We start from the raw sequence: 10,032 nt of genomic DNA, 5'->3' as shown, positions 1-10,032 counted from the left end.
CATCACAATTCCGATCGCTCAAAGTTTTTCCTTTGGGGAGGGGGATTTTCCTCTTCTGAAGACAATTCGCTCATTTTAACTCACAGTTCGCTCCTTAACTCACAGTTCATTGTTGGTCTTTATCTTGACCACGCTCTTGATCGCTCCTCCACTAGATCTCTCAACACAGCTTATGGCCTCGCCGGGAGGATGCAGTCAGTGGGAGGGACCGTCAGGGCGGAGGGGAGCCTCCATCTCCCTGCAGGTAGCAGGAAAAGAGGTTCACCCTCAAAAGCCCTATGGCCTGGGAGTTCCCCCCGAACCCCCGTGGAGGTGCCGATCCAGTGGCACCTCTCCCCCCTGCTGCTGTATGGCACGCCTTCACAGAGAGCTGGGAAAGGCGTCCGCCATCGCTGTGCCGTAGAGCCCGCCTCTCTTGTGTAGATCTCTTGATCCTTTAGAATTGCCTTAGTGAAACTGTTGCCTTAGAATAAAGACTTGGCAATGATTGGGTCAATATGTGTTCAAGTTGGGAAAAAGAGACTGAGTTTCTAAACATTCTCATTGACTGTGCTAGGGAACAGATGGTCACAGAACCTACCAGGGGAGAGGCAATCCTGGATTTGGCCCGCAGGGCTCATTTTGTAGCAGGAACTCCTTTGCATATTAGGTGACACACCCCTAATGTAGCCAGTCCTCCAAGAGCTTACAGAGCTCTTCTTACAGGGGCTACTGTAAGCTCTTGGAGGATTGGCTATATTAGGGGTGTGTCGCCTAATATGCAAAAGAGTTCCTGCTACAAAAAGAGGCCTGGCCCTAAGTAAAACCCAAGACCTGGTGAGAGATGTAAAAGTAATTGCACCGCTTGGGAACAGTGACCATAATGTTATTGAGTTCAGCATTTGTATAAATAGGGAGTTACCCAAAAAGACCAGCACAACCACTTTTAACTTTAAAAATGGTAACTTCTCTGAAATGAGGGCACATGTGAAGAAGAAACTGAAAGAAAAAGTAAAAAAGGTCAAAACCATCAGGGAAGCTTGGTGAGTATTTAAAACTACAGTCCTAGAAGCTCAGATAAAATATATACTGCAGGTTAGGAAAGGCACAAATAAGTATAGAAAAAAGCCTACATGGTTAACTAAGTAATGGAAGCTGTAAAAGGTAAGAAGGATTCCTTTAAGCGGTGGAAAGCTAGTCTCAGTGAGGTTATGACAAATAAAATGCAAGTCTGTGATTAGGCAGGCAAAAAGGGAATATGAGGAGCATATCTCAAAAAGCATAAAGACCAACAATAAAACTTTCTTCAAATACATTAGAAGCAGGAAACCAGCCAGGGAGGCAGTGTGGCCCTAGAATGACCAAGGGGTAAAAGGATTACTGAAGGACGATAGGGAAATGGCTGTGAAGCTGAATGTATTTTTTGCCTCTGTCTTCACTGTGAAAGATAAGGAGTGCTTGCTCACTCCAAAACTGCTGATTTTGGGAGGGGTGTTGAAAGACCTGAGTCAGACTGAGGTGACAAGAAAAGAGTTCCTACGACTGATAGACAATTTAAAAACTGATCAATCACCAGGCCCGGATGGCATACATCCAAGAATTCTGAAAGAACTCAAATGTGAACTTGTGGATCTCCTGACAAAAATATGTAATCTTTCATTAAAATCTGCCTCTATTCCTGAGGACTGGAAGGTAGCTAATGTCACTCCCATCTTTAAAAAGGGTTCCAGAGGAGATCTGGGAAATTACAGGCCAGTCAGTCTGACATCAGTACCGGGTAAGTTGGTGGAAACCATTATTAAGGAGAGAATTAGTAGGCACATTGCTGAACAAAAACTATTGAGGAAGATTCAGCATTGGTTCTGCAAGGGAAGATCTTGTCTCACTAACCTGTTGGTGTTCTTTAAGGGGGTGAGCAAACATGTGGACAAGAGGGACCCAATAAAGGTTGTTTACGTTGACTTCCAGAAAGCTTTTGATAAAGTTCCTCATCAAAGGCTCCTAAGTAAGCTCAATAGTCATGGGATAAAAGGACAAGTCCTCTTGTGGATCAAAAGCTGGCTAATTAATAGGAAAGAGAGTAAGTATAAAGGGGCAATTTTCACAGTGAAGGGTGGTAAGCAGTGGGGTACCACAGGGCTTGGTATTGGGTCCAATGTTCCTTCTAAGCTGTGCGGTTTTGTGAGTAAAAATTCTACTTTGTGAGCTACCGGCATTAAAGTTTGAGAGCGAGCGATTTGGCTACTGCATCAATTAGTTTGCACTGGAGCCGTCCTTCCTGAGTTAAGACAAAAATGTGTGAGCCGGAGGCTAAAAAACTGTGAGCTAGCTCACACGAATTCAGCTTAGAGGGAACACTGATTGGGTCTGATGCTTTTTAACTTGTTCGTTAATGATTTGGAGTTGGGAGTAAGCAGTGAAGTGGCTAAATTTGCGGATGACACAAATTTGTTCAGGGTGGTGAGAACCAGGGAGGATTGTGAGGTACTCCAAAGGGATCTGTCGAGGATGGTCGAGTGGGCATCAGCGTGGCAAATGGGGTTCAGTGTGGCCAAGTGATGCACATTGGAGCCAAAAAACCTAAATATAAATACATGTTGATGGGGTCTGAACTGGCGGAGACTGACCAAGAGAGAGATCTTGGAGTCATAGTAGATAGCTCACTGAAAATGTTGAGACAGTGTGCGACTGCAATAAAAAAGGCCAACGCTATGCTGGGGATTATTAGGAAGGGAATTGAAAACAAATCAGCCAGTATCATAATGCCTCTGTATAAATCGATGGTGCAACCTCATTTGGAATACTGTGTGCAATTCTGGTCACCGCATCTCAAAGGATATTATAGCATTGGAAAAAAGTGCAGAAAAGGGCAACTAGAATGATAAAAGGGTTGCAACACTTTCCCTATGAAGAAAGGTTAAAGAACTTGGGGCGCTTTAGCTTGGAGAAACGACGACTGAGGGGTGACATGACTGAGGTTTACAAGATTATGCATGGGATAGAGTAGGTAGAGAAAGAAGTACTTTTCTCCCTTTCTCACAATACATACACTTGTGGGCACTCAGTGAAATTGCTGAGCAGTCAGGTTTCACTGGATAGAAGTATTTTTTCACCCAAAGAGTGATGAATACATGGAATTTACTGCCACAGGAAGTCGCGGTGGCTACAAGGATGGATGGTTTCAAGAGGAAATTGGATAAACTTATGGAACAGAGGTCCATCAGTGGCTTTTAGCCACACGGTACAGATAGGAACTCTTAGTCTGGGGCAAGTGATGCTCTGTATTCTTGGTGCTTGGGAGGGGGGAACAGTGAGTTGGAGGGCTTCTAGTGTCCTGGCCCGGCTGGTGGACCTCCTGAGGTTACCTGGTATTTTTGGCCACTGTGAGACAGAGTATTGAACTGGATGGGCCATTAGCCTGATCCAACATTGGCTTTTCTTATGTTCTTATGTTTCAAGCTGTAGCGTAAAATCACAAGGTCCTTTAAGTTCCAAGGGTTCTTTTCTCTGGAGGGTCCAGAAAATTGATAGACAAAAAGATAAAGGAAATCCCATAGACTAAAGCAGGGATAAAGATTGCTTTTCTCCTGAAAAGCTATTCCTAGCTATTGATCCTGATTATTCCATTACCCTAACATTGGTAGGGCTAGCCTTTCCTGGCATGAATAAAGCAAAAACTTGCATGCTTAATATCTATTTACATATTTAGCAAACCATTCATATATTCATCAATAGTATACTTGATTGAAATATTTTGGATATCTGTATATTGAAACTGACATTGATAGTGCAGGCTAGCCCAGTCTCCTCAGATTTCAGAAGCTAAGCAGGCTTGGCCCTAGTTAGTACTTGGATGGGAGGCCACCAAGGAGCCCAGGGCTGCTGACCAGAGGCGGGCAGTGGCAAACCGCCTCTGAACGTCTCCTGCTGTGAAAACCCCGCAGGGTTGCCATAAGTCTTGCTAAAAATAGGTTCGGATGCTGCTCGGTTTTGATGATGTTTCTATGGGTGAGAAGTAAAGTACCAGAGTGCAGCCTAAATTGGAGAGGTGCAATTACCCTGTCCTGGTTTGTCCGGGGGGGAAAAGTGAGAATCTTACCAAGATTTCTGTGTAGACGTTTTGTTCCCCATTATCTACAACAGGGGTCTCAGTGGCATGGTTTCTTATGTCTACCCAATTCATGGTCTGTATTGGTGAATGTGTTTTTAAAATAACTTGGAACATTTGGAAGTATACACTTATATCTTGCACGTATAATTTAATCTGAGTATGCAGTATAGTTTGAGGGCATGTGATCCAGTAACCTTGTTGAAGCTAAGCTGATCAGTGACTGGATGGGAAACCTCTTGGAATCCCTATACATCCTGCCTGTGTTGCTGTCTCTGGTTGAAAGAACATATGTACCGGACTGGGATGATGATGGCCCATTGCTTATCTAGGTGTAAATTCATTCTGGGGAATCAAAGCATGAGAGAACTGTCTTCTACCACCTTTCACACTTATTTATTATGCGGCCAGTTTGACCACATAAGTAGCACCAAATGCTAGAATGCCTGCGATAAAGTAAATATTTTAAAGTAACCATACACTCACTGTGCAACATGTAAACTTGAGAGTGAGAGAAAGGCGGTACCAGGTAATGTGCAGGGTTAGATTACCTATCTACTATGAGGGTCGGGAATTATGTGATGTGAGCTTGCCAGGGATGTGAGCAAGAGTTTCAGCAAGATCCAGAGTAAGAGATCCAAGCAGAAGTCCATGGGGAAGCATGTGGACGTGGCCACATGCAGAAAGCTGAATGCAGCACAAGAGAATAAGACTCAGGGTACACAGTAGAGAAGTAACATCTCAAGAGCTGATTACTGAGCAGATTTTGAAGGCATAAAGGCTGCTCTGATAAAGGAACAGAGAGGTGGGAGCAAAGCATTTTGATTTTACTGGGCCTAGAGAGAGGCAGGGTGTTCACATGAAGTCAGTGACAGCCCTCTGATTAGCTGGTGGTGTGGTGGGCGTGTTCCTGATGTGGGGAAACTTCCCAATAAGATACGGAAAAGGGGGCAGAAGGCAGGGAGATGTGTTGGATGCATATTTTAGTTATTGGGATGTGAGCTGTCAAGTGAGAAAACTTCATTAAAGACGGTTGTCACTGGGCTTTCTTTGGTTGAAAATGAATGGGGCAAAAAAAAGAGAGCTGTGCTCTAAGAGCGGCTTGATTGAATGGAAATAATTTGACCAGGAGTCCAAGAGCCTTCAGAATGTGTAACTAAGTCAGTTCAGCCTTCTCTCAGGATTTCTGTTGCACAGATAGCCTTAAGTCTAAGCTTGCTGCACACCTTTTAAGGTAGTCATTGTGCTACCATGGCAATAATTTGATTAAAGTGGGCATCCTACTCCTACCTATTCTTACTGGAACACAGACGAAGGTCTGCAGTTTTTTGTCCTAGGCTACTCCCCCCTCCCCCTTCAATCCAAGGACATACTCATGGGTTTTCCAGGAATTTGTGTTGATGCTCCAAAACTACTATTGTTGTAATCCTAGAACCAAGAATATGGGGGTGACCTGAGAAACACCTTAATCAGGGGTCTTTTAGTACATTCTGCCAAGCAATATGCATGAAAAATAGAGACATCTTCCTTCAAAGTAGGGAAGAGAGAAAACCTGCTTGGAAGAATGCCAGCAGCTGATTTCCTGCCAAAGGAGATTGCCCTGGTATTTGATCCAAGAACACCCTCTTGAACATGGTGTTTTACAGACCCACTAAGAGCTACAGTAAAATTTTAATTAAAATGGTGCCTGATTTATTTATATGTGGCCCAATATTCTCCTTTTTCAGAATCTATCCTTCTTCAGATTCGTGGTGTCAATGGGAAGCTTTTGAATGCTATGAATCCTTTAGAACCTGTAGCATCTAAGGATGAGATATTAGCCACTGAAAACGATGTTTTAGAAACCTTATATCCTATTGCACCTACAATAGACCTTCAAGAAGTTAATAAATATGAAACAAAAAATGATACAGGTAAGTTTTGTGCTTGATAAAATGTATTTTATTTTGGGTGAGTGTTGTACGAGCTGATATCTGTGAAAAGGTGTCTAGAGTTGTAAATGAATGCACAACCTTAAGCATTGATCTTCTTAAATGTCGTTAAGAAAAGCCCTGGTGATCTTCAGGGATGAGCTATGAAATCGCACTAAACTTTAATCTGGTAATTTGTACCATAGGTTTCCGAACGGGTTACCCATATCCTCATCCTCACACTATATATTTTGCTCATGGTGATAAGTACCATAGAATGAGACCAGAACAGCTACGGGCTAAAATGTTGATGTTTGCTTTTGGGAATGCTCTGGCTAAGGCCAGGGTACTTTATGGGGTAAGTAGCAATAAGATGCTTATGATATAATGAAGAGATTGTACTTAGCCTGTGCTGCTGCTACTTCAAAATCTCTGTTTGTTGGTCAAAATTTCTGTTTATTTTTCTGTACTTTCTGTGGGCATATCCACATAGAAACAGCACAAAATGAGAGAGAAGGATGAAAAGCAAGACCTGGAAAAAGCACTGCCATGCTGCATGAGCTTGCACTTCCCTAGTCTGTTGTGCAGGCTGTACACAGGCACTGGGTGTTTGGCGGATGGTCTGTGCTGAGGTGGAAGGTCAGGAAAGCTCTGTGCACCCAGAGGCACTCATAGGTACTTGAGTATGTATATCCTGATAATCTCTTGCAGGCCAGCAGGAAGATGTTAACATAATCTTTTTACCTATTTCACTTGCTTAAGGTAGGGCATAAAGCAGTATTTCAGGAGGTTAAAAAAGCTTCTTTTGACATCTAGCTTGTGTGCTAAAGATATTAGAAAGCAAATACATGCAGAAGAGGCTAATTTGGTTGATCATTATGATCTTGGCTTGAATTTTAAAGTTGTACATTATATCTGGGTTTAATCCCATCTTACAGCAGGGCAAACTATTCCTTTCAACATCTGTCCCTAGTAAATAGATTCAGGTGGGTAGCCATGTTGGTCTGAAGCAATAGAACAAAGTTTGAATCCAATGGCACCTTCAAGACCAATAAAGTTTAATTTTGGCTATGAGCTTTCGTGATGAAGTGTGCATGCACACAAAAGCTTATACCCAGAATTAAAGTTTGTCAGTCTTAAAGGTGCCACTGGACTAAAATTTTCCCAAGTAAGTAACTCACTTTGCAGTTGATTCAAGTGAAATTTGAACTCAGGGCTTAAAAGATTGGAGTCCGCCAATTCCACTGGTACAGGCATGTCCTTTAAGTTCCCTGAACCTCTCATGGAGGGTGCTGGCTCCCAGCAGAGCTCTCAACTGGGTGTGCTTCCACTGAGATCAAATCAGAGTTGCACTCACAAAGCAATAACCAGCATCTTGTCTTGGGCTGAATGCAAGCAATTGGCAGGGCCAATAACTGCCAGTACCTGTGGGACCACCTTCCCTATGAATTTCTTCAGCTTGGTTACATACATTTGCTAATGCTGGACTCCTCCCCTCCTTTTTACTGTGCTGATATTTTTGTTTTATCCACATGCAGAGAAGTGAAAAAATGATGTGACAAGTACGACAAAGCTAATATGAAGGAACAATGTAGTTGAGCTAAGGGATACGCAGATATATCTTTCATCTGAATTCTAGTCTCCAAATGGGGAAAAAATAATCTGATCTAGTTGAATTCATTCAACTGTTTTATCCTACTTAAAATGTGGTGATCTGCCTCTTGATCTCAGGCCTGGTGGAATTAACTGTGGATTAAGTTTCCTTTCTTTTTTTTAATGCTTCCTTCCCTTGCCTGCTCTTAGGATGAACCCAAGGTCTTGGAGAAACCCATTGTTGTCCAGAGTGTTGCCACAAATGGCCAGAGTTTCCAGTTCGTGGTGTTCCAGTTAAACACAACTGATTTAGATCCCAGCCATGGTGTAAAAAACTTGGCCTGGATTGATGCAGACCAACTTCTATATGAAGACGCCAGGAATCGTCCAGAAATCCGGAAGAAAATTGTCACGGTATGCTAATACAAAATGATTTCTTGCCCAAATTACTGCAAGTAGAACTGAAGCAGTTTATATGTAGGTCAAAAGATGTAATCCCTGGAACCCTTAAGGGCAAATCTGAATTATGAAGAAGAGAGATCCTTCAAACTCACCAGATCAGATTCCAGTACTTCATAGCCAGGGCTCAGATTCACTCATATAACTTGCACTACAATACAGACGAGAATAAAAGGTGCCTCACCCGAGTGCTTATAACACATGCCCATATTCCTTAATGAAGAACACCATGCTCTGTAATGCAGGCGTGGTGCAAGAATAGATGTGAGACAAGTGTGCTTGTTGTGTACCATTCTTAATAAGTAAATGGAGCACTTACTACTATAAATTGCCAACTTTTTTGGACTTATCTGAAATTTTATTTATACCACCAGCCCTATTAATGTCTGTGGGACAATGGGATGTTTTAAAATCAACAGTTTTGATCATACTTGTGTATACGTTGCTCTTTGTTAAATTGTATGCCAGGCATTGACGATCCAGATGTTCTCTTTACAGATTCCTGCTGGAGGACATGGCTATCAGCCAGTTACATTCAAGAAGTTCCTGGCATTCTACTTGCATGGTGTTGTCTGAGGTGTCTCAAAAAGTCTTTTAATTAACCTGCCTCCATCATGTTTCCTTTTGTGACACTGGGCTTATACTGTATTAATGGCTAGAGGGTATTTAATTTTTGCAAATAAAGTTTTTTTAAAAGAAATGAGCATGTAAATTTGAGGTACATCGATTAAGTATGTGTTACATGAACTACTTTTGCTGCTAAGAGGGACTTGTGGAAAAGAAGTCCAGCTGGAGTTGATGTCCTATATTTCAGCCATATAGCACTAGATAGTCCTATGTGCAGTGAGGCTCACTCCATGGCAGGTGTGGAAAGGATTACAGCTGTAAGCAGGTAACTCTTCCTTTTCTTACCACACCATCTGAAGTTTAGCTGAGGAGTGGATATCTATCAAGGAATGTTATTTATAAATGCTCTTTAGTTACATTTGACCAGTCTCTTATTCCTGGAATTTCAGGTAATGTTTAAATCTGCTTGGCCTCAGGGCGGCTTCATTTGGCAGCAGGGGCACCAAGCTTCTGTTTTGGGGTGTTTGGAACAGAACAGGAACTGACTGTACTATTGGATCTTCTGGGAGCATAGTGGTGTCAGTCAAGCAAAAGGAAAAACAAGCTACCAAAAACAATTCTCTTAAAACTCAAAGGGACAGATCTTTCCATTTGAAATACATGACAGACAACATATGGACCACTCAAAGATGGGAGTATAAATTTCGCTGAAATCTATATAAAAGATACATCCTCATCTTTAGATATCTGAGAGGAAGGACTGTGTCCTTCTGTATGTGCCTGTGCACCAACTAAGGTGGTCAGGGAGCCATTTGCTAGCTTTCCTACCACTTGGGGGGGGGCATGACCTTTCCCATTGTGGCTCAGCTCTATGGAATGGGGTACTTGAATGAGGAGATATCCAAGAGATGCTGTATGACCTGCTTGTTTGCCAGGGCTTTTGAGGGGGTTTGAATGGCAGACGTCTTTCATGAGGGGAGGTGCGAGAGGTTTGGGGTTTGCTATTTTATTTTTGGTTTTTAACTGAAAATGTTACTATTATTGTAAGCTGCCGTTTTGGTTTTTAACTGAAAATGTTACTATTGTAAGCTGCCATGAACTACAAGGAAAGGCAGGATATAAATGTTTAAATAAATAATAGACTAGCAAGTAGCCCTAGTCAGAACTAGCAAGAAGGCACTTTGGTGTACCACAGAAAGAGGCATACCTAAAGGGCTGGGTGGGTTTTGACACACAGCAATGGTTTGAGAGATTGAGCATGCACATTGATAAAACTCGCTGTCCCAACAGCCTCAGCTAGAAAGCCAACGGACAATAGCAACACAAGTCCTGTTGCTATACAGGGAGACCTGGCTGAGCTGTTTGTGTCTTCCAGGAATGAAAAGAGAATGCATCAACAAAACCACCAGGAACAAT

At 42.4% G+C, this 10,032-nt stretch overlaps 1 protein-coding gene across 1 annotated transcript in view; it reads left to right on the top strand.

Moving 5' to 3' along the window:
• Positions 1-8,730, top strand: part of MRPL37 (mitochondrial ribosomal protein L37) — a 14,043-nt gene extending 5,313 nt beyond the window's left edge. The window contains exons 5-8 of the mRNA XM_015428175.1: positions 5,815-6,000; positions 6,204-6,355; positions 7,801-8,004; positions 8,548-8,730. Coding sequence (XP_015283661.1) covers positions 5,815-6,000; positions 6,204-6,355; positions 7,801-8,004; positions 8,548-8,625 — 620 coding nt within the window. The 3' untranslated portion in view covers positions 8,626-8,730. The remainder of the gene's footprint in view (positions 1-5,814; positions 6,001-6,203; positions 6,356-7,800; positions 8,005-8,547) is intronic.
• Positions 8,731-10,032: the final 1,302 nt, after the last annotated feature.

This window comes from Gekko japonicus, unplaced genomic scaffold (assembly GCF_001447785.1).
Source record: "Gekko japonicus isolate JY-2015 unplaced genomic scaffold, Gekko_japonicus_V1.1 scaffold1714, whole genome shotgun sequence".
NCBI classification, from domain to species: domain Eukaryota; kingdom Metazoa; phylum Chordata; class Lepidosauria; order Squamata; family Gekkonidae; genus Gekko; species Gekko japonicus.
The sequence above is the reverse complement of the archived record's forward strand: the minus strand, read 5'-3'. Positions and strand labels throughout refer to the sequence as shown.